A 24,974-nucleotide genomic window follows, 5' to 3' on the forward strand; every position below is an offset into this window, starting at 1 on the left:
TTTCCCCATTGACTGGATGCTTCTAGTCAGAAGACGTATGACATCATTTGAGCTAAAAATACGTCGACAAATGTGAAGCAGCGAGATGAGTGACTGAATTGAAAGAAGAAAATGTGTCAATTTGAGGAAGTAACAAATTGTTGACGTTGTGCGCAAAAAAATGTATGACTCATAACTTTCAGACATAAACACGATTCAAGCACGATACCTTCAAATATTTAAGACGAATCAGTAAGAAGCACCTTTTTCAAACCAATTTACTAGTTCAACCAAATAAATCACATGGGCGTGAAACAAATCCCAGGAAATTAACAGACCTCCAGAGAGAGAACACTAACAAAATTCAAATAAACCGTAAATACAGATATGCGCCTATAAATATTTACAAAAAAAGTAGAGACACTTTTGTTGGTGTTTTAGTTTAATGTTTGGCCCACAGTCTTTTTGGAGCCAGTGCATATCTTCTCAGTCCACTGAGGTCTTTAGTCCGGGATCACTCCAGACCCAGGACGTAGTTGATACCTTGGACAAACCCGATGATGACGGGTTGCCAGGCTACCAGGTATCGAAGCCAGTCTAAAAGTTGTCCATACATGACATGTGGCCTCTCCCAGCTGAAGAAAACGGTGAAGGAGAACAACTTGAAATAATCAGAAGAGATGTAACCTCAACAACAGAGAATCAGGAACTCCATTAGAATATCAATGAAACTCAACCTAATGCAAGACTTAAGACATATAATAAATCGGGTTTTCTTTCCCTGAACTGAAGCGCTAAAGGTAAACTTTTTAATGATCGTCTAGTTCAGTAGAGTCCCATTTCTGTTTTGGGAAACTGCTGTCACACGCGTCTAATGTGTCTTTAACTGATCCATGAAAAGGAACAAGAACTTGATATGCAAGCTGTAAATTTCTAGCTTGACTTAACATTCAGCACAAAAAGTATTTTATAAAGTTCTGCTTTAAAATCTTTTACGGCTGGAACAACTAGAAGGATACGGATTGCTGAACATCCTCTTCAGATCCACCTTCTCCTTGCAGTACGGACACATCTGCTTCTTCCCCACGATGCACCAGCCTCTTATGCAGAACTCATGGAAACTGAACACGGAGTTAAGGCTTCATCACCAGCTTGAACATGAGAAAGTGTGGATAGGAACCTTTCACAGCGTCAACAACAGAACAGTGGCAGTCAAAACGCTGATTGCAAAAACAGGCGATTCATATCCCACCAGATTAGATAATTCCAGATGTTCATAGGGAAAAAATGGACATGAAAACATAAATGAGCCCATTTTTTGAGGCTGACAGGTCAAAGGAACAAACATACCACTAGGTGGCAGTGATGGGGGATATTCTCAGAATTCAACCAGGGAATATTTCTGTTAAAAAAAATCCTTAAAAACATGCAATTTTAAATATATCAAATGTAACAGGCAAGTGAATATGATTTGTATACAGTTGACTGTATCCCTTCTTTCACACATGGCAGGAGTTTGGTTGTTAGTTTGGTTTTGGAATTATACAAAAATGTTATTTCTATCTAAAACACCAATGCCATGTTTGGAGTGGATTGCAGCAAAACATTAAAGATTTGTAAAGGATATTCCATGTGCAAAATATTTTACTCAGAGAAGTAAACTCTTTCATTTACATCCCATTACATTAATGTCCATATGTACATTGTTTTCTCTTGATTATTCACCAATATTTTTGTCTTGAACGTCCAATAATCTCTCTGCTGTTTTCCCTCATCATAATCTAACTGCAATAATAATTTAGTGAGCTGGTTTATGGCTTGAATTATTTTCATTGTCGTTGTGCATTTCTGCTCATAACATCACGTAGCTGCAAATCAAGTTTGTTTATAAATCTTTCAAATTTCTGTTGAGCCCATTCTCCTCTGATACTCCCGTTCTGCTCTGGTTACAGCTTCCTGCTGGGAAGCCCTAACCCAGTCCCAGCTTCCCAGTCCCTGCTGGGAAGCTGGGACTGGGTTAGAGTTGATGGGAAGATAAATGGAGCAAAATACAGGGAAATTCCTCTTTAGACAGGACAATGGCCCTAAAAATTCAGCCATAATAATGGCTTAGTCAAAGTCAACAATATGCAACTTGGAATCTTGAGTTTTGATAAGGTTTGTTGGCAGAATTAGCAAACAATGGACAAGAATTTCTCTGAGTGTGCAAAACTTAAGACATTGCAGCTGTAATTCCAATAAGATAAATTAATAGTAGATAACAAAAACCACATATCTTATTAGACCCTACTTTGTGTTGCTCTAATTTATAAGAAGGAACAGCAAATATTTTAAAATAAAGAAATAAATGACGGTTTCAGAATATTGTCAAGTTTTTCATGAAATAATTACATCGAATTTCCACAATAATGTGTCTCTAAAGAAAATGACAATGTTTTTTAGATCCATTAGTCTCGTCATTTTGTTGGAAACAATGTGCTTTTTTTTTTTTTTTTTTTTTTTAGCATTTATACACAAATCTCACATAAACAATTACATCCATCCACTTTTTGCAAAGGTTTTCCCCCCTACATTAAAAGCTAAAATAGAAATAAAATGGCAGTTATTTAAAAACAACAGATTTTCTCAGTAGATATTTAAGTTGTGTTTAAGAGCCCGAGTAACCTAAATTAAATTTTAGCTGGAAAAATTATACTCTAGATGTTAAGGTTGCAGACCACTGCTGCAAAAACATGTCAGTGCCAGGTTTTAAAACGGAAACACAGAGTTTGAAAAAGGCTCAGACAGAGAATCGTGCGGTTTACAACGTTCGGCAAATTCCAATCAGCTCTGAGGAAGTAGCATGGGGTAATTTTAAACCAACAGACATAACATTCTGGGATAAAGGTCAAGCAAAAACCCTGCTAATTCCTCTTTGCATTGTGAGAGATTGCATGTTCTGTTTTCTCAAACAAATCCTGAAAGCAACCCATGATGCACCAAAACTTCTCTTTTCACTGATAAGACCAAATTAAAGAGCACGTCTGCTGCGTGAGTGACAGGCAGGATACACGTGATTGCAGGATAATCTGTAGGTGTTCTCGATTATCCCTTCCTCACTGACATCTACGAGGATGGGCTGACCACACACGGCACAGATATTGTCCGAGAGGTGCTTGGTTGGCATCCCTGATGCACTGTAATACTGAAATGAAAAGCACAAATGCTCCAAGTAACATTTAGAGTCAGTCACCCCCTCTAAGATATGCAATGTAGCTACTCACGCCAACGGTTGAGGCCATGAAGTCTGCACACATCTCAGCAAAGTCTCTACCAAGGACTCCATAGTACAGCCCATAGAACAGCAGCGAAACGCCAAAATCCATCGCATCCTCTGGCTTTATCCTGCAAGGATAATCAGAGTGAAAAACAAGAGCTACATTAGACCAATAAAGAAAAGTGAACTAATAAAAAGACTTAACACTGCACCGAAATGATCCATTTTCACTATTTTACAAACTTTACTTTGAATTATTTAGGATCCTTAATCATTTCAAATAGAAAACCTTTATCTCAAGATTTATTTTAGAATCATTGAATCTTAAAATAGCTGTAACCATGTTTTGAATATATCTAAACAAAACAACCGCTTAATCTTGTAAACAATGAAACTGAAAACAAAAGCAATCTTCTCCTTGGCAACCATCTCCATGGGAAGGAAAAAAAAGAGGAAGACAGTCATTTTTTTACGTGCAGATCACACGTCTCACTTGTCATGAAAGCTTAATCTCTCTGCATAACATTAACATTAACCTTTGCAATTTTAGGAACCTTGCAAAGGTTAATGTTCCTAAACATTAACCTTTGATTAGGAAGGCTACATTCTAGGCGACATTTTTCTGGACCGAGTCATTTTCACTTTTTATCCTAGCAAATCTAGTAAAATTATTTCCAGTCAGGTTGGTTGTGGTTCATTTCTATTCAGTTTATGCATATATAACGATGACAGGGCACTTTCCAAGACAAAAATCTAATTTGAATACAGAAATTAAAAACGGATTCAAATTCAGTTGCATACAGCACATCCAGAAAGTGTTCACATTGCTTTTCTACAGCCTTATCCATAATTGTTTTAAAATGTATATTTTCCCTCAAAATTCCTCCAAATACCCAAATGTGACAATGTGAATTTTTTTTTTTAGTTCAGCTGAGAAATGTAGAAAAAAACAAAACAAAGGACTAGATGCACAGTTTACTCCAACTCAATCCTAGTTCTAAAGCAATCCAGTCAAGTTCAGTTAAAATCCACATTAGTAAAAGATAAGAGTCTAAATACTTGGGAAATATTATTGAGCGTTGACATTACAAAACCAGACGAATTACCAAATGGAACAATAATTACATAAACAGGATTATTAGCCTGTGCCCTTTAACGTGTTCTGACACATAAGTCGGGTTAACCGCAACAATGGGGAAATGAAATAGTTCTGTGTCAGAGAGCTTGTTCACATAAAAAGAAGCTACAGATATATTTGCCATTTGCTAAAGAAATTCCTACAAGTGAGAGGGTTAGCTTCTCATGCTACCACTAAACCTAAATCACAGAGACTTTTTGGTTGCTATGTATACAGCTAACTCAAATAAAGTCACACAGAATATTGGAATATTACATATGAGCAATAAAGAAACTGAATATTAATAGCCGATACCAGCATCAAATACTCGTAGCCAAATACTCCAAACAGATTCCACAGTTCTGCTGGATTTTCCTCCTGTGCTGTGCAGCTCAAAGACTAAACTAAATACATTTATTTTCAGAAGTTATTGTGTGGTATCAGTACTTGTGAGTACCTAAATTGAAGCACTTCTACTCAGTCTAGACCAAAAACACATTGGGACACCCCTACAGAAATTATATTAATGCTTTCTTTGGTAAAACTGTTGAATAAGAAATGATAGAAAAGGTGAACGAGGAGATGGTAGATTAGTTCACTGTGTGATAACAAGTTCAATTTTGGAGCCATGTACCACTTCATGGGTTCCCTCTGCACTTGGAACTTGCTCTTAGTGGCTGTGCTTGATTGGCAAGGAAACATGTCTGACCAAAACCCCATAGAGAATAGAGCAAGAGGAGACACCAAACCCATCAACACTTTTAAAGAAAGCTGGGCTTCCTTAAAATCACAGATTGATGACATTCATGTCACATTACATTAACTCAGAAATTCTTGCTGAGCAGCCAAGACTTCTTACTTAATGTGAATTCTGTACAGTACATGAAGAAAATTCAAAAGATTGGCATTTCTGCATTAATTTTTGTCATGCCTAAAATTTTCTATATATTACAAGTTTAAGTTTTGTTAATTAAACTGCTAAAATAAAAAACTTTATGACAGCCTTCTAGTTTTTTTTTAGGTGAAACGGTAGGTGGATTCTTAAAGTAGTTGTCACACAGATTTTGAAAACAGCACCATCTAGCGGTGAGAAAGTGAAACACATCACGGAGCGCTAAAAGCTAAAAAAAATTGGTTGAGTTGTACAGCTTTCATAAACACACTACATATCCCCCACTGAAAAAATTTACAGTATTTTTAAAAAATTTGAAAATAATTTGTGCAACTATACATACCTGAATATAAGGTTTATACCAAAAAGTGTAAACATGACCACGCTGTAGCCAAATATTCCAATGGCATAGCTGATCTTGTACAGGAGGAGGAACCACTTGTACACCAACCTACAAATACAATCAGACAGTAAATGTGTTTGACCTGAGACTGTTTTATAATTATTGCAGCACTAATTTGCCAACTCTTTTTTTTATGCGGATATTTGTCTACATCTAAAGGTTTTATGCACATCTAAAAATGAGATTCACCTCGGTGTGGTGCAGGCCAGTGGCTTGCGAGTGGCACGAAAGGAGATGTATGCTGTGATGACGGAGAAGATGAACCACGTGGACAGAAACCTCCACCAGTGGAGTTTTGTAGTGAAGTAGAGCGGAACTACCCACATCTGAAACAGTGTCACCATCTACGAGACAGGAAATGTGCAGAATCAATAGTGAATTTGAGCAAAAGAAAAAAACAAACAAAACTAAGCGGTCAATGCTATCAGAGATGAGGGAAACTGAAAATCCATTTGAATCGAATTAAAAACAAGAATGGAAATATCAGTTTTTATTTCTCTGTATTTAGCAAACGACACTGCAGCAATGCGCTGCCACAGATACAATCTAAATGTAAAGATGCATCTTCCTCAACACTGGAAACTTCACAAAAGTACTTTTCACGCCGATGCAGACACACATACCTCTTGTCCCACTCGAACAGATTTTGAGACTCAGTATGCAAACCGTTACAAGACGATATTTCCAAATTCACACTCAGAGCTTGTGTCTTTTGTGCCTTACGTTGTACGACTTCGGGTGTCTCTGTTTCCACTGCACGAGTACCAGCTGGGCGACGACCAGGGTGACGATGAGGATCAGCACCATTTCTGCGTGCATGGCCTCATGACCTTTGTGTTTGGCATGCATTTTTGCGTGCTCCACTCTGTTGATAGAGATGTAAATGCGCAATGTAGGTTAACAAGAAACCGCGTGATCAGAAGATTTACACCAAAACAGGATATGTGCTCATGCAGGCACATGTGCTGATAGAAATACTGTAAATGGTGTCATCTTTAAAAACAAGAGTAAAATGTTGTGTATTTTGACCTTGGTAGGATTAGATTATGTTTCGGATAAACGCATTGAAGAGACAGAAACGGATAGTGATTTATTACAGATGTATTATGCAAAAACCTTGTGCATTATCAGCTGAAAACCTACTGACGTGCAACAATTAACGATACAGATATGTCGGAGTGTGATGCATACACTGACCTCCATTTCTCTTCTGGTGAAAGCTTGGACACATCAAACTGTAAGAAGGCAAAGGAAACGGTAGAAAGTTAAAAAGAGAATAAAATTACAAAGCGGTGGTTTGTAAATAACTGTCAATTGTGTAATTACTTCCTTCTGTGTACGATCCCAAAACTGGAACACAGTTTGTTGTTTTTTTTTTGGTCATTTGTGTTGTATTGCTAAAACCAAAAATTGGAATCAGTCATAATTCTCATTTTTAAAAAGCCTAATCTCTGTATCACTTAATATTAGTTGTATTTTATTTAAAGAGGTGAGACAACTGACAACTAGCTCTCAGTTAAAACTAAACCTGTACTTTTTTTTTTTAAGAAAAACCTTTTCTAGTTGCGGTTATCACCATGCAACAATCAATTTTATTTTAATGATTAATTCTGGTGGGTAAATTAATGATTACATTTTTTTTGTAATTTAAAGACTCTTTGATGCTCAAAGAGAAATTCAAAATGCTAATTTCCATCGAGATACATGTAGAACTTTTTATGGACTAAAAGTACCAAAACAAAGTAAATAAAAAGCATTGGTCAAGTAAAAGCCAAATTGGTTCACCTCTGACAGGTAAAGCAAATAAAGCATTCTGGAATAACATTGTTTACTGCACATAACAGCTGCTGTCCCTCCCAGGTTGTTGAGCTTGTTTAGCAACCTGAAATTAATATAGAGACTGGTAGGAATCACTGACATACACCTGTCTCCTTATAATTACCTGGAACAACAGAGAAATATTAATTGTCACCCTAAGCAGGAGTCCAAGTGAAGGTTCATCTCAAAAAATTAAGAATATAGTGTAAAAGTTAAATATTTCTTGCCAGTCATATCAGAAAGTGAAATGTAATTTTATGGAAATTCCTTACACATGGTGTAAAATATTTCAAACTTTATTTTTATTTTTTATAAACAATTTTAATGATTATGGTCTAAAGGGTAAAAAAAAAAAACCCCTCAAATTTCAGTGTCTTAGAAAATTAGAATATCATATTAGACCAATCAAAAACTGATGTCTTAAACATAAATGCCAACCTTGTGAAAAGTATGTATGTTTCTATGCATCAATGCAGCATATAGAGGCGATCACCCTGTAGCACAGCATGTGCACAGGCTGCATACTACTAGTATGCAATAATTTGTATTAATTTCTGTGTAGTAATACTGAACTAGAAAATTCCTGAAGAAATTTAACCGGGGCCTGCCAAAGTTTGCCCGTCGGTTTGGACCCAGCGTTCTGATGCTAAAAATTAGCTGCAATGTAATCAATAGCATGTGGAGAATCACAAGAATGTTAAGTAAACTGGACATGCACCATTCAGTATGATAAAGTAAGTGTATAAGCTAAAATGACCAAAAATGCTAATGTTAGCATGAATGCTCTCAGTAGCATGTGGGGTATCATTTCTCTGTAATTACTCCATTCAGTATACTAAACATGGCTAATAAGTAAGAAAAATAGCTAATAGCTAATTTAAGCTAAAAGGCTAATGCTAATGAACTGCCTTGCTGCGCAATGCAGTTCCCTAACGTGAGAGAAACAGATAATGCAGAATCATATTATTGCACCGCATTTACACCATAATTTTCCAAAAAATTTAAAACTTTGGGTTGCTTAGAAAGAAGTTGTGGACAAACCATAATTCATATCGACGTGCGCTCTTCACTTTAAAAGAGATCACGGACGTATCTACAAAATGAAACGTGAACAGCATTTCTACGTGAATTCATGACGACACAGAAAATCGTCAAAAATAGGGTATTTTTAGGATTTAGTGGTTGCCTCGTCCCCTTGACGACGAGAGAATCACCATTAGTGATTTTGGGGTCGTTTTTCGTTTTTATGTCGCCATGGTAACTCCAAATCCCACCACAAGAAATAGTTCCAATGCCGGGTTCGAGCCGCACGTTTCGATAACACTTTTGTGGGTGGGCACGCAGCGGTAGGAGCGGCATTAACGGTCACGGAAGAACGATAAATAATTATAATACTTAAAGAGGTGTTCTATTGGGTGTAGAACAATAGGTGCCTGCCATGCAATGCATGTAATGTACATATGTAAAGTACATATGTAATGTACATATGTAAATACTTACATTAAATATGTAATGTAAATATATACATTTGTGCATATGTAAATATTTACAAATGTTCATATGTAAATATTTACAAACGTGCATATGTAAATATGTAATGTACATATGTAAATTTGTAAATATGTACATATGCACATATGTAAACATGTACATATTTACATTTGTAAATATTTACATATGTGCATATGTAGATATTTACATTTCTAAATATCTACATATGAACATATGTAAACATGTACATATTTACATTTGTAAATATTTACATATGTGCATATGTAGATATTTACATTTGTAAATATCTACATATGCACATGTAAATATGCATATGTAAATATCTACATATGCACATGTAAATATGCATATGTAAATATCTACATATGCACATGTAAATATGCATATGTAAATATCTACATATGCACATGTAAATATGCATATGTAAATATTTACATATGCACATATGTAAATATTTACATATGCACATATGTAAATATGCATATGTAAATATCTACATATGCACATATGTAAATATGTACATTACATATGTCAAATTTGTAGTAGTAATAGCAATAATTTTAAATATTAGTATTAATATACTAATACTAAAACATTAGTATTAGTATTAATATCAGCATATTAATACTAATGTTATTCGATATTACTATTATTACTACTTCAAATTTTTATTGTTATTATTATTATTATGAACAAGTTAAAATTGTCTTCCCACAAAGGAGATGATTGTTGATAAAAGGGAGGAACAGGATTAGATCAAATCCTGTTTCCATCATGGGAGAAGAAGTAGAGGTGGTTGAGGAATATAAACACTTCAGTGTTCAACTGGACAATTGACTGGATAGTTGACGCAACAGAGAAGCATTTATGAGAAGGGACAGAGCTTCTGGAGGGAGCTAAGATCCTTCTAGGTTTGCTGCACGATCCTGCAAATCTTCTATAACGGTGATCCCCAACCGTTTTATCACCGCGGACCAGTCAAGGCTTGGCAATTTTACTGCGGCCCGGTAGGAGGAGGGTGAACCGTCACACAGGCTTCTGCATGTGCCAGCTAACGCTTAGTTCACATGGCAGAATTAAAAACATTTTGCCCTAATTTTTGTCTTACGACAGTCTTAGAACGTTCTGAGTGTGGCTTGCGATAATCGTAACCGATCATCCTGCTGTGTGGTGTGTAGAATGCCGGGACACTCCGATCTAAAATTGTGCATTTTCAACATGTTGATCGTCTTGGCCCGACTATCGCGACCCCCCCCCACGGTCCGGGGGTTGGGGACCACTGTTCTATAAGTCTGTTGTTGAGAGCGCCCTCTGTTGGGGCTCTGTGGGAAGATTGGCCAGATCGTTCTCTGCGACAGTGGTCTGGACCACGCTCTCTTCGTGGGTAGTGTTTTCTAACGTTGTCTTCTTCAAGGCAGAAGTTGAGCTTTCAGACTCAGACTATCTGTCTCCTTTTCACTGCAAATTTCCCCAGCCAGGGATGTTTGGTTCAAGGCCGGGGATGAATCAAAAAGATATGAATCAAAAATATCGTAACCAGCCTGATAAAGAAGGCTGGTTCTGTTCTTGTTCTATTCTGAGGACATCTGTGGAACCTCTGGAGATGATAATTCATAGGATTCTTCATAGGATCAAGAAAATTCTCGACAATCCTGACCATCCTCTTCACAAAGCTGTTTTGGAAGGGAAGAGCATCCTCACCTCAGTCAAAGGCTTCTTCAGGTTCAGTGTGGTACAGACTGCTTCAGGAGATCTTTCCTGTCAACAGCCACCGCCATCTTCAATGGCTCTTTGAAGAATCTTGATGAGCTATAACATTTCATTTTCTTTGGGATCAATAAAGTAATTTTGAATTTAAACTGAAACAGAAAATGTAACAGTGTAATTGAATTTAAAGTTAAGCTCTCAATGACTGGCTTTATCTTCCCAATAAATAAGCAAGTCCACAGGAAGAATATACAACAAATAAAAACATGAACAAACCACCATAGTACAGAATAACCCAGGGAAAGCAAAATAAACAGAAACTTAAAAACATTAACAAAAATGACTCCCATATATTGTCGTTGTTTTGGTCAGATATCACATGTTCCTCAGCCGGGGAAGTTTGCTCCTGGCTACTACTCTCTTGCTCTAATGCCGTTTGGATCAAAGCAAAAAAAATTTCAGACTCCGCTGTCTCCTTTTCACAGCAAACATCTGCAACCGCCAATCTTCCCAAAGTTTGCTCTTTGGGAAGATTGGCCAGATCATTCCCTTCGACTGTGGTCTTGACCATGCTGTCTTCACGGGTGGTGTCCTCAATTGCCATCTTCATCAAAGCCACACTTAGGTTTTCAGACTCAGCTGTCTCTTCACAGCAAACTTCTGCAGCTGCAGACGTTTGCTCTTTGGGAAGATTGGCCAGATCATTCCCTGCGACAGTGGTCTGGACCATGCTCTCTTCATGGATGGTATCTTCTAATGTCATCTTCAAGGCAGAAGTTGAGCTGTCAGACTCAGACTCAGCTGTCTCTTCACAGCAAGCTTCTGCAGCCACAGAAGTTTGCTCTTTGGGAAGATTGGCCAGATCATTCCCTGCGACAGTAGTCTGGACCATGCTCTCTTCGTGGATGGTATCTTCTAATGTTGTCTTCAAGGCAGAAGTTGAGCTTTCAGACTCAGACTCAGCTGTCTCTTCACAGCAAGCTTCTGCAGCCGCAGAAGTTTGCTCTTTGGGAAGATTGGCCAGATCATTCCCTGCGACAGTAGTCTGGACCATGCTCTCTTCATGGATGGTATCTTCTAATGTTGTCTTCAAGGCAGAAGTTGAGCTTTCAGACTCAGCTGTCTCTTCACAGCAAGCTTCTGCAGCCGCAGAAGTTTGCTCTTTGGGAAGATTGGCCAGATCATTCCCTGCGACAGTAGTCTGGACCATGCTCTCTTCATGGATGGTATCTTCTAATGTTGTCTTAAAGGCAGAAGTTGAGCTTTCAGACTCAGACTTCTTTTCACAGCCAATTTCCCCAGCCAGGGATGTATGGTTCTGAGCTGGGGATGGATCAAAGAGATATGAATCAAAAATATCGTAATCAGAGAGGCAAACTTCGTCAACTGGGTCGCAAACCTCCCCAGCCGGGGAGGTTTGCTTCCCAGTCTGGGAAGGTTCGAAAAGATCATACTCAGATGAAGTCCTCTCCTCCTGAACGCTAGTTCTATCTAAATTGCTACCAGGCAGTAGGTTGTCAAAAACCTTCCTCATTCCTGTTGTAGCCAAATACCCAATACCAAAACCAAGGGGAAAAAACACGCCGACCAAAATCTCTGCCATACTGAAAATACTTGCAAAACACAGTGTAGAACTTCGAAGAGTAGTTGAATATGAACCGATGACTGGAAATACAAGCATTCATAACCTCAGAAGTTCTTTGATCTGGAACCGCATGTCATAGATGAGGTCATAGCTACAATGAGCTCACTGAAATTCTGGAGGAATGTCTTGCTTCTGCTCGTTGCTATGGAAACGGTCAGATCAGTTCTGCATGACCCAAGCTATTGACCGTGACACTTAGTCATTCGAGGCTCCTTGATGGACGTCGGAATTGAGGAACGGGAGTATTGAACTGAGCAACTGAAATTGTTTTCCAAAGTTGTTTGGAGTTTTTCTTTTGGTCTGTACTAAGACCAAAAGTTTGGATACACAGTTTTGTCCAAACTTTTGGTCTCTACTGTTTTTTTTAATAAGCAGGACTGGAAGCGTCTTGTCTGCGGTTAGCATTTTACTGGCAGGACAGAATTATTCCTGAAAGAAAGATGGGTTTATAGTTTGTATAGTTGATGCACTGATCAGGGAGCATGCAAAAATTAGACCACCGGCTACAATGAGCCAGTATTATAAGCGGCATTTTCTTTAATTCATCATCATGTTTGTTGACCTAATTTCTTTACGGTTCGCTTTACTCATCTCACATCCAGACTTGGATCGCAAATTCAGCTTCAGCTGACATGAAAATCCTTAATCCCGTTTCTTTTTTTCCAACAGCGATCTGTATTATAAGTGTATTATAAGTCTGGCAGCCCACCAGGCTTATAATATACTGGGGTATATTATAATATATATGTAGATATATACATATTTATGATGGAAGATTTAGTGTCTGGCCAACCGTTTCTGTCTTACTTTGGGCTAAATGTCCCTGATCTTTATCTTGCTTAAAGACCCAGTGACTAACTTAAAGTTTGCTTCTAGAGTCAAACTTAATTTAATGTTGGATTGTTTTCATTACAAAATTCTGCTACTTCAATAAAAAGACTACTTAAGTCTTATTTACTTGTCTTTATTAGTGTGTGCTGTGCTTCTCTCAAAAAATATCTAGATGAACTGAAAGTTTGTGAACATCAGCAGTTTTCTGGTTCTTCCGGTGATCAGCATTAAGGAGAACGACAGTCTGGCAGCGCGGCTGGCTGTGGAGATGAAGGCTGACCTGCTCATAATGCTGTCTGATGTTGAAGGTATGTATGTCACCGCCACAATTTTGGGTTGTAGTTAAATAATAACGCAGTCTGACTTTGCAACTCTGTGTCACTTGGAAACTACAAATACAAATCTGAATTTTCTATTTTCTGTTCACCCTGATGATAGAAGATTCATTAGAATTACAAGTTTAACTGAAAGTTGGGATTTTAATTCTCTTTTGTTCTGATTGGTTGTCACACACAAACACATGGATCATCTTTAAAGCCTCAGAAATGCCTTAGAAATATTTTTACATGTTGCTGTGGACAAAGCTAAGTAAATTAGTTTTTTTGTAATTAATTTAAATGTCTTGCAATTCTAATAGTGAGTTCTAAAGTTCACTTTGCTATGGTGTCCAAATGCACATACAAGTATTTATAAAACTTGCAGAGTTGTTAAGTGAACATGGCTTACTAGTGTGATATGCATTCATATTTTTCCTTTTTACTCTGATGCCCCACAATAAAATCCATATTTTCTGGTAAAATGTCTCTACTGAAACTTTATTTAACCCCCTGGGTTGAAATGTCAGGTTTCTGAGCTCAGACTGTTTCAGATTTATTAGTTTGGAAGAGTACTTTTTGAATTAGATGGTTTGTTTTTCAGGGCTTTACAATAGCCCACCTGGAACAAACGATGCTAAACTCATAGACATTTTCTACCCTGGAGACCAGCAGTCCATCACCTACGGGACAAAGTCCATAGTTGGGATTGGAGGCATGGAGGCCAAGGTTTGTTACAAGTCTCTCTATCATTTGTAAGCATAAAATTATTGGCAGGTTATTTCTGCTTATGAGAAAATGGAAATGCTAAAAGTATTTTTTTTCTATGAGGACTTTAAGTGACCAGTTGCATTTCAAACAAGGAAAAAATGCGTGAGATCACAGTTAAAACCAAAGGTGCTCTTAATTTCTGTGTCGTTTTATCTAACTCTGTGTTTTTGTCTTTCTTATGAGAAAGTAAAACTTGTTTAGCATTTATGTAACTGTTGCTCTGAAGCAACTTGACAGAAAACCGTAAGTCTTAGATATATTTTTAAAACTTTTTACCGGAGCAGGCATGCGTATCAATGTGATGACCGAGTTTGATACCAATCATGCAATATTTGTGAGAGTGAGGGCGAGTTAAAAAATGGTTTGGGGTCAAAATGTCACTCTGACTCTCACTCTGGCGGAGCGGCATTTACACTCTAATTTTCTAAAAAAATCAAAAACTTTGGGTTCCTTAGAAAGAAGTTGTGGACAAACCATAATTCAAATTGACGTGCTCTCTTCACTTTAAAAGAGATCACGGACGTATCTACAAAATGAAATGTAAACAGCATTTCTACGTGAATTCATGACAACACAGAAAATCCTCAAAAATAGGGTATTTTTAGGATTTAGTGGTTGCCTCGTCCCCTTGACGACGAGAAAGGCACCTGGTGAGCTCGTTAGTGATTTTGGGGTCGTTTTTTGCTTTTTACGTCGCCATGGTAACTCCAAATCCCACCACAAGTAATAGTTCCAATGCCGGGTTCGAGCCGCACGTTTCGATACCACTTTTGTTGGTGGGCTCGCAGCGGTACGAGCCCCATTAACAGTCACGGAAGAAAAATAAATAAGTATAATACTTAAAGAGGCGTTCTATTGGGTGTAGAACAATAAGTGCCTGCCATGCAATGCATGGACTCAGTGACTGACTTGCAAAGCCATGCATTGCTATGGGCAGCCCCAAATGCATGGACTCAGTCAGTCACTGAGTCCATGCATTGCTATGGGCAGCCCCAAATAAGGCAATCATTCTTGATTGAATGTGATCAGTTTAGCACAATCTTGGATCCTATTTGTTATTATACTGTTATTTCACTGTCCTCATTGTGATGAAGGATAACCAGGCCAAATGTTACAAACTGATCAACATCTGAATTTTAGGAGTATTTCAAAAATTATTTCTATTCATAAACACAAAGTTGAAACAATAACACAACCTAACACACTGACACACAGTCTCATCATTGTACCTTTTAAAAAGCTGAGTTTAATTCAAACACTGAAATATCACAGGAAGTGCTAAAGTTACTTCCACTGAAATTACCTGACCTTTGAGCCCCACCAGCCACATCATCTAGTACTAAAGATGGCTTTAAAGTGTCACTCACAGCTCAGCAAAATTACAAAGGAGGGAAACAATTTATAATTGAGAGAGAAAGGGAAAAACACAAGTAACTTTGATTGAGTAATAGCAGGTGATGCTTAGGGTCTTAGCAATGCTGTATTTTTTTTTATTTTTGTTTGCATTTGCCGTCCTGGTTCCACAAGTTTAGCTATTAGTTCACTTGACAACCTCCTTCCTCCCAGACACTCTGCCTGGTCATGGTTGTTAAGTTAATCGTGGTAGTTAGTAGTTAGCTAAATCTGTGAGCAGGAGCTAAATCAGAAGCTAGCTCCTTGCCAGATTAATTTTAGGATTCCTGTTTATTCTCATTAGTCTAACCTGGTTCGGTTCATTATGCTGCTCCAAACCGTGGTCGTGCTCCACACCGTCAACCTCCACCTCAAACACGCCAGCCATCTTCAGAAAGCTTCTTTAACGTTCCGGGGCCATTAGCATTAGCGGAGCAGCTTAGGAGAGTCACTTCCTGTTTCAAACACCTTCAAAATAAAGTCCCAAATTAAATGTAGGTCAATTTGTAAAGTCCAACGTTGCCATCTTTTTTTCCCCCAAGAAAAAAACATAATAGGTCATATTTAGAATGTTTTAAATGGGGAAGAATACAGTAAATCAGAGGTGCTTAGCTTATAAAATTGTAAAATATCCTGCTTGCTTATCTCTTGAAGCATAATACTATTCTCTCTTTCAAAGCTGTTATATTTCATGCAGAAACAAAAATGTTCACGACTCTATCAACAGTACACACAGCAAACTGTGGACTTGTTGCACCCAGGCATAAAACTTTCTATTCCTTATGGGTCTATTTTCAAACAGAAATATCCATTGTGAATTTATTTTTCTTATTAATAACAACTTAGGCTTCACATTTTTGCACAGTCGGAGTAAACATTAATTATTGTTAGCTTTATGCACTTTTCCCTTAAATTGAACTGTAAAAGTGAAAAGAAACTCCGGGAACATGTTTTAAACGCTAAAATTATAGAACGAGATTTAAAAATAGCCTGAATTTCTAATATGAAAATGAAACTGTTCAAAATTAGCACAATATCAGTGGTATCAGTCAATGTTAGATTTGACTGTCAAAGAAAACGCAACATAATTATATAACTTTATTAGGTGTTAATTAAAAACTAAAAACTGATCAAGCATTAGTACAAAAAGGGAAGGACTTTTCATAAACCCGAATAGATCGTTATTGGGGTTACTATCACCAAACTGCAAAGAGACAACCACAGCCATATATTGAGTTTATAACAACCGTCTGCTATAATAACATTATAAATATGACATCCCGCCAGACTATTCAGAGCAGGATGTGAATGGGCTGTTCTCTGCTTGTGATTGGTTTAATCTCACAAAGTTAGCGCTGATTGGCTGAAAACACCGGCACTGACCAGATCAACAGCCTTTCAGCAGCGTTTAACTTGTTGGCGCTCTTAGTTTGAGTTTCAATGTTGCAGAGGATAATAAGCTGCAACAATCATTTAATAGTTTTATTCTCTTTCTGCCTCCGACCGAGAAGAAAGTACTAAAACTTTCATTTTAGGAATAAACAGCTGATCTTCCGTCAACATGCACGTGATTAAACGAGGTATTGTAATCAGGTTTTGTCTTTTTCTCCTTGTCAGAAAACATGAAGTTATTGTTCTGCAAACTTTGTCAAACCTCTCAAAGGCAGTATGCGTCTTTGCACAGTGAAGGATGGCGTGTTTTATTTTACAGTGTAATATCATATCATAGACGTTGTGGCGTCTTTTAGTTTCTTTGTGTGCAGTTTCAGTTTCCGCCGAAACAGAACAAAGAATCCAGTTATAAAGCGACAGAGTTGACCATTTCTATATATGTTCTAAGATTTCCCCTTTAAAAAAAGAATATGTATGTATGTATATTCTGCATTCAAAATATGTTTTCTGCTCAAACGCATCTGAACCGAAACTCAATGAACAAATGTACCTTGTTTAGTTGTTTATTTTGTCTATTCACTTTGATTTTTATACAAAATCGATTCACAAACTAAGACTGTATAAATGTCAAAATGAGCTACTGTTGCGTTGGCGCGCTCCTATCTTCGCGCTGCAAAACATAATGTTCACTGTGAGCTTCCTGATCATCTGGATCAGGAAGCTATTTGTTGTTTGATGTGGTTTGAGTGGCATCAAACAACAAATAAAACATTCATTGACTTTTAATATCATCAAACTTCTGTAGTGATTTATTTTAGAACCTGGTTTAATAATAAATATTTTTTTTAAAATCCCTCTCTGTTGTGTTTTTCTTATAGATGGGCACCAGGAGGCAGTTAGTTTTGATAAAATCACATCCCGCATTCAGAAACTCTGCTATGGGCTCAACAGCGACTTTGTGGACCCTGTAAGTTCAAACAACAACAAAAAAATCAAACGGGAATGAACACTTTATTCTGCCATAAGCTTGCCTCTCTATTTACGCAGACCCAGATTACAATGAAGGTGATACAGGGTCTGTACAGTGGGGTCACCACTGTGGAGCTGGACACTCTGGCTGCAGAGACTGCTGCCACTCTCACCACCAAACATCCCGACTATGCAATCCTGGCTGCTCGGATCGCTGTGTCCAACCTGCACCGAGAGACCAAGAAAGTTTTCAGTGGTATGTTTGCTGTTGATTGTTTCATAATAAGTGCAAGTGGCTCTGACAAGTATTAACACCCCCTAAAGATTTGCACATTTTGTCAAATTACACCCACAAATTTCCAAGTATTCTGCTAAGATTTAATATGGCAGATCAATACAAAATAGAGCATAACGGTAAAGAGGAAAGAAGAGCAACTTATTTCTTTAATAAGTGAGATAATTAGTAATCAGAGCCCACTTGATATTTTTTGCATCCAAATGAATATCTTACCTCTGCCACGACTCAATGTTAAAATCAACAACCTGTCTGCTTCTCACACAGACGTGATGGAAGACCTGTACAACTATGTCAACCCCTTAAACAAACGTCACTCCCCTATGATCTCCAAGGAGACACTGGACATTGTCCTCGAAAACAAAGATGTAAGTAAACATGAGGGAAATAACATGCTTGTGCTTTCGGTTTTCAAATTGAACTAATTATGTTTCGCCGGTATCAACATGGCGATCTCGACTCTTGCAGCTCCTCAACTCGACCATCATTTACGACAGAGACTTTTCTTACAACTTCTTTGGTTTTAAGGTAAGACTTTGTTTTTGGTATGAGATTTTAGCAATTAGCAAGCACATTGAATGGTTTAATTTTGTTTTTATAGACTCTTGAGCGATCATATTTGCTGAAAATCAACGGCAAAGGTATGTTTCCTTATTTATTAAGAATTTACTTTCGCGAGTGCAAATGTCCCCATCAAATTATTTAGCATTTTAAGACCCTAAATTATTGTTCACCACTTTCCATAGTTGCTGAGAGACCCCAGCATATGCTGATGAGAGTGGCAGTCGGGATTCACAAAGAAGACATTGATGCAGCTGTTGAAACATACAACCTGCTTTCAGAGAAGTGGTTCACTCATGCCTCTCCTACCCTGTTCAACGCTGGCACCACCAGGCCTCAGCTGTCCAGGTAAATAAGGGGAACACTGCACACTTCCTGTGAGAAATTCAAATTCTCTCATCATGGGAATGAATGACTCAAGTTAATGGTGCCTATGAACCATTTTCTGGACAGTTGAACAAGAACTGACTTTAATGAATTGGGTGGAGAAGTTTTAATCCATTGAGGGGGTCGATATTCATCCATAAGTTTATTTGATGGCTTTAAAGAGTCAATAGTTTACTAAGGGATGTTCCGCAAACATTGATGGTCTGTATGTCGGTGTAATTCTAGATGTGAATGATTTCAAACTTCTTTGCTTAGCTCCCATTTTTAAAATTCATTGAAGATATTTTTTGTCTCGTCAGTTCTTTATGAAAAGGAAAAACTCAAATGCAACATTAAAAGTCTAATATGACTTTCAGGACTGTTCCCGATAAGTGTATCGTACTCCGAGAAAGCATAACCTGAACTTTGAAGTTCATCTTTTTCATAATTCAACCTCTTGGATGACTTTTGCAGTTGTTTCCTGCTAGCTATGAGTGACGACAGCATCAACGGTATTTACGACACACTGAAGCAGTGCGCGCTCATTTCCAAATCAGCAGGAGGCATCGGCCTGGCGGTCAGCTGTATCAGAGCAACGGGGAGCTACATTGCTGGTGTAAGCCACATAAATGCAGCCAAAGACTAAAATCAAATAAACTCTTGTTTATCTGTTCTTTTGAACAACCAGATGTAATGTATATGTCATGTTTTTCAGACTAACGGCACTTCTAACGGGCTGGTTCCCATGCTGCGAGTGTACAACAACACAGCACGTTATGTGGACCAGGGCGGCAACAAGGTGAGAATTCGTGCCAAAGACGTTGAAGGAGTCTTAACAGTGACGCATAAAAAAAGTAATTGAAGGGCTTCCTAAACCCTTAGCCGCACGGCCCATTGTGTTTATAGAGACCAGGGGCCTTTTCTGTGTACCTGGAGCCGTGGCATGCTGATGTGTTTGAGTTTTTGGAGCTGAAGAAGAACACGGGTAAAGAAGAGCAGAGAGCCAGAGACCTGTTCTTTGCCTTGTGGATTCCAGACCTCTTTATGAAGCGAGTGGAAACCAATCAGGTGAATCCCGAGGGAAACTTCCTGTCAAGTAGATCTGGGGTGGATTTATCACTAACCATTCCTCTGTCTCCGTAGGACTGGTCTCTGATGTGTCCAAGCCAATGTCCTGGGTTGGATGAGTGCTGGGGAGAGGAGTTTGAGGAGCTCTACACTCGGTGAACACGACACGGCAAACAAACTTTTTTTTTTCCACCAAGCAGCGTGTTTGTCAGGACTAACGCCTCCTTGTTGATCACATCCATTTCCAGTTACGAGAAGGAAGGCAGGGTAAAGCGTGTGGTGAAGGCTCAGCAGCTCTGGTACGCCATCATCGAGTCGCAGACAGAGACGGGTACGCCGTACATGCTCTACAAGGACGCCTGCAACAGGAAGACCAACCAGCAAAATCTGGGCACCATCAAGTCCAGCAATCTCTGCACAGAGATTGTTGAATACACAAGTAAAGACGAGGTGAATATGCTGACCCCTACAGGCTGAGATTGTTCCTACATGGCACCATGACTAGCCTTCTGCAGTGCGTTGATGATGGGTATTTTCAATCAGATCTGCTTTGTCTCTAACTCAGGTTGCAGTGTGTAACCTGGCTTCCATCGCCCTCAACATGTATGTCACCCCAGAAAGGAGCTTTGACTTTAACAAACTTGCATCTGTAACCAAAGTGATTGTCAGGAACCTAAACAAGATCATCGATATCAACTACTACCCAGTGCCTGAGGTATGACTCCAGGACTAATGGCTCTGGGGAAGCTGACCTCCCTGCAGCTGCAGTTCCACTCAGATGTTTATGTAATCGAATGTTATGATGATTAAAAGATTAATCAGATCAGATATTTGCATATTCTGCAGATATTTAATTTAACCCCTGAAGCTTATTTTACAAAAATTTTTAAATGCATAAAAATAAATAAGTAAATTCCTTTTTGAATAAATAAAAAAAAAAACATTTTACTGTCCAAAATATAGCATTACTTTAGTGTACGCATAATTATTTGTAGAAAAGGGCTCGTCTGCAGATAAAAAATACTTAATGCTCGACTTAAAATCTATAAAGTTTAGGGATAATATGTAGATTTTGTTTGTTAATTGATTAATAATTGGATTGCAGAAAGTGCTTAATTGGATTTTTTTTTTTTTTTAACTGAATTTGAACTAGGTGAAACTAAAACTACTTGAGGAGTTCTGGATTGACCATATTTACAGAAAAAGTTTTTTTTTATTATTATTTTAAATTCAAAATCCATGTATTTATTTGACCAATTACTGCTCTGAATATGTTGTTCTTTCTGCAATTGGCTTTTTTTGAGTGTGTATACTCTAGCAATGAATCATCCAGTAAATGAGCTGAAACAATTATTTCAATAATCGAATCATCAGCATTAAATGTGCATAAACCATTGCTTGAAGCAGTGAATTCTTCTTTTAAACATCACCTCCTGCTTCCTGCATTACAGGCTGAAAAGTCCAACAAGCGTCACAGGCCTATTGGAATCGGGGTGCAGGGTCTGGCTGACGCCTTTATCCTCATGCGCTACCCATTTGAATGCCCAGAGGCCCAGTTACTCAACATTCACATCTTTGAAACCATCTACTATGCCGCCCTGGAGGCCAGTTGTGAGCTGGCAGCAGAATTTGGCCCGTATGAAACCTACGCCGGCTCTCCTGTCAGCAAGGGAGTGAGTAGTCTTCACACATCAGTCTGGAGAAACATCTCGCTAAACTGTAGATTAGAGCTTAAATTATGTGCTCATCATGGTGTTCTGACTTTCTTTTTTTTGTTGTTGTTTTTCTTTCTTTTTTTAGATCCTTCAGTATGACATGTGGGAAAAAACCCCAACAGACCTGTGGGACTGGAAGGCACTGAAGGAGAAAATCGCCAAGTAAGTCTATGTGAAATCTCCACTTCCTCTTGTTTCAAAGATCTGTTTTCCTGCAGCAGATCCTTTATTAACCCTACAAGTTAAATTGTTTGTCCTTAGGCACGGTGTGAGGAACAGTCTGCTTTTGGCCCCGATGCCCACAGCTTCCACTGCCCAGATCTTGGGTAACAACGAGTCCATTGAGGCATACACAAGCAACATCTACACTCGCAGGGTGCTCTCAGGAGAGTTTCAGGTCAGCGCAGAATGCATTTACTGCTTTAAATCTAAAAAAAAACAATAACAAAGAAACAAACATCAGGATTTAGTTTTGTCATGATCCAAATCTTGTTCATATATTAGTGATTTGCAGACTATGCACTAGTCCAGTGTACTAGTAATCAGTGTGTTGGACTTGTTCTTCAAGAGTCAGTGTATTGAAATCTGTTCCATTTAGACAAATAGTTTGAACTGCATTAAATGATTCACATAAATACAGTTAAAATTAAATGGGCTGTATCCTATTTAATTTATTTGCATTGAGTGATGCTCTCGATTCTGTAGAATCCGGTTTTCTGGACAGTGACAAATATTTTGTCCTAACAGAAGTTTCTTAAGAGCCAAAGATCTGCATCTGACACGACAAATCCAGCTACAGTCATAAAGAAACTTCAATGTTACTCCTGTTGACTGGCGCTACTGCTAGGCTAATGCTAGCATGTGTATTAGCTGCTCTTGATAGTCTGCCTTGTGGTTACACCTGAACAAGTAGAGACAAAACCTACATAAAGAAAAGTTATTCTGCAGCTTTATAAACAGATATTTGCTTTAAATGTCATCAAATTTAATTTTCAATGTTTCAACTGCTTTCTGTGCAACTACATGAAAAGTTGTCTGGGTTTCATAGAGGCAGTGCCATCTGTCTTTTACTGTGATTTGACAAAACAATGTGTGTTTGCAAGTTTTTATTGGTTGTAAAAATTGTAGACGCACGACTCGCTGCAGTGTAATGGATAAAATCACAGATTAAGCCAACATCTGGAGTTGAATTTAGTCCTGGGAAACATTTGCTGGGATTGGCAATGTGACTGATATTTAAGACGTCCATAAAGGAAGAGAAGATTGCCTTAAATCTTTTAAACTTGTCGTGTAGATTGTGAATCCCCACCTGCTGAAGGACCTCACTGAACGAGGACTGTGGAATGACGATATGAAGAACCAGCTGATTGCTCACAACGGCTCCATCCAGGTAAAACAAAATAAAATAAAAAAAATGTGCAAGAAAATTAGTTTTATTCTTCAAGAAACAGATTTTATAACATGCTCTCACTTCTTGCTTAAGGACATCAACGAGATCCCAGATGATCTGAAGCAGCTCTATAAAACAGTTTGGGAAATCTCCCAGAAAACTGTCCTCAAGATGGCAGCAGATCGTGGCACCTACATCGATCAGAGTCAGTCTCTGAATATTCACATTGCTGAGCCAAACTACGGCAAACTCACCAGCATGCACTTTTATGGATGGAAGTTGGTACGTCTGGACCCAAAGGACAAATATCTAACCTCAGAGTATCAGCAGGAACTGCTAATAATCCCTGTCCTTTCTTTGTCTGCAGGGCCTGAAAACCGGCATGTACTACCTCAGAACGAAGCCCGCTGCCAACCCGATTCAGTTCACCCTGAACAAGGAGAAACTGAAGGAGAGCCAGTCAGCAAAGAGCCTGGAGGAGGAATCCAGAGAGCGCAACGCAGCAGCCATGGTCTGCTCCTTGGCTAACAAAGATGAATGCCTGATGTGCGGCTCCTAAGACAAGGAACGAGTTTCTCCAGCTCCATCGCCGTAATCATTGCCAGTTTATATTTTTGGAAAATACTTGGAGTTATTTAATGTTTACAATATTTTTTTAAGTCATAAAAAAATTTATATTGTATTTCCATTTTGTGTAGAATTCATAGGATTTTATGAATTAATATTTTACTTTGAGTCATCAGTGCAGTTTTATTTTTTTATAAATTTCAGGTTGATCTTTATTTTAAATGAAATCATCCATCTGGCATTAAATGTTAAGGATGCTAATGAAGATATAAAAAAAAAAAAAAAATCCAAACCTCACTGACCTGCTGCACGTTTTTTTACCGTCACATTTTACTACTGCAATAAAACATTTTTTAAAGGTATTTTAAAGGTTTTTTTTATACATTTACAACGGGGGTGGCAATAAATAAGTAAGGTTTTATATTTAGAAAAATCGGCAACTTGTAAGTTTGGGTCTTTTTTTTACTTGAGTTGCTTTGCTTTTTGCTAGTCTGTTGCTTTGCTTTTATTTATTAAAATAGGATTATTTTTTTCTATTTGTACAACAATAAAAAAAAATGGTGGAAAAAAGGAGTGGGTAATGTGTATGTTTTGTACTTTAAGCATATTTCTTCCATCTTTGTTCAGATTTTTTAGCAGCACCAGGATGCCTCCTGATCCAATAATTATAAAACCACAAAGCCCATTTTGAGTTGGTTTGAACTGACTAAACCGAGGCTGACATGAAGCAAATCGAATGGAAGCAGAATATGTTTCTTATCCAACAAAAATATAAGGTGATATCGCAAGTGTTTTTCCAGTGAAGGAGAACGAAATGTGTCCTGGGACAAATGACGCAGCAGGTGAAAGATTAATGACTTGGTGTGCTGGTTCGTGCCCCAGAGGGGAAAACGGTGCTAAACAAGCAGGGACCTGCATCTTTCACACTGTTGCATAAACTACAGAAAAAAACCACTCAATAAAAAGAAACAGTCGTCCAATAAGTTACAGCCCAGTGAAGGGAGAATAAACAAA

The 24,974-nt window shown here is 38.0% G+C and overlaps 2 protein-coding genes across 5 annotated transcripts; one reads left to right on the forward strand and one right to left on the reverse strand.

Moving 5' to 3' along the window:
- Window positions 1-403: 403 nt before the first annotated feature.
- On the reverse strand, window positions 404-16,122 carry rnf121 (ring finger protein 121). 2 transcript variants are annotated; one of them, XM_044140649.1, is made up of 9 exons: window positions 15,948-16,122; window positions 6,845-6,882; window positions 6,371-6,512; window positions 5,837-5,991; window positions 5,588-5,695; window positions 3,243-3,363; window positions 3,030-3,163; window positions 999-1,100; window positions 404-614 (listed from the first exon to the last, which is right to left on the reverse strand). In XM_044140649.1, exons 1-9 carry the CDS (start codon window positions 16,023-16,025, stop codon window positions 494-496), a joined length of 999 nt encoding a protein of 332 aa, XP_043996584.1. In that variant the 5' UTR covers window positions 16,026-16,122; the 3' UTR covers window positions 404-493. The 2 variants fall into 2 exon arrangements, with proteins under 2 accessions (XP_043996584.1, XP_043996585.1); XM_044140650.1 differs by lacking the exon at window positions 15,948-16,122 and adding an exon at window positions 8,507-8,616.
- Window positions 13,406-24,530, forward strand: LOC122844845 (ribonucleoside-diphosphate reductase large subunit-like). Of its 3 annotated transcripts, none has more exons than XM_044140645.1 (19): window positions 13,406-13,468; window positions 17,908-17,996; window positions 18,077-18,254; window positions 18,561-18,661; window positions 18,762-18,821; window positions 18,895-18,934; window positions 19,040-19,202; window positions 19,695-19,836; window positions 19,936-20,019; window positions 20,127-20,288; window positions 20,364-20,443; window positions 20,537-20,738; window positions 20,854-21,003; window positions 21,740-21,961; window positions 22,089-22,165; window positions 22,265-22,400; window positions 23,298-23,393; window positions 23,487-23,675; window positions 23,761-24,530. In XM_044140645.1, exons 1-19 carry the CDS (start codon window positions 13,429-13,431, stop codon window positions 23,950-23,952), a joined length of 2,403 nt encoding a protein of 800 aa, XP_043996580.1. In that variant the 5' UTR covers window positions 13,406-13,428; the 3' UTR covers window positions 23,953-24,530. The 3 variants fall into 3 exon arrangements, with proteins under 3 accessions (XP_043996580.1, XP_043996583.1, XP_043996581.1); XM_044140648.1 differs by lacking the exon at window positions 13,406-13,468 and adding an exon at window positions 14,121-14,203 and having other exon boundaries at window positions 23,761-24,517; XM_044140646.1 differs by lacking the exon at window positions 13,406-13,468 and adding an exon at window positions 17,060-17,217 and having other exon boundaries at window positions 23,761-24,517.
- Window positions 24,531-24,974: the final 444 nt, after the last annotated feature.

The sequence above is a fragment of the Gambusia affinis genome, linkage group LG15, assembly GCF_019740435.1.
Source record: "Gambusia affinis linkage group LG15, SWU_Gaff_1.0, whole genome shotgun sequence".
In the NCBI taxonomy this organism is placed as follows: Eukaryota; Metazoa; Chordata; class Actinopteri; order Cyprinodontiformes; family Poeciliidae; genus Gambusia; species Gambusia affinis.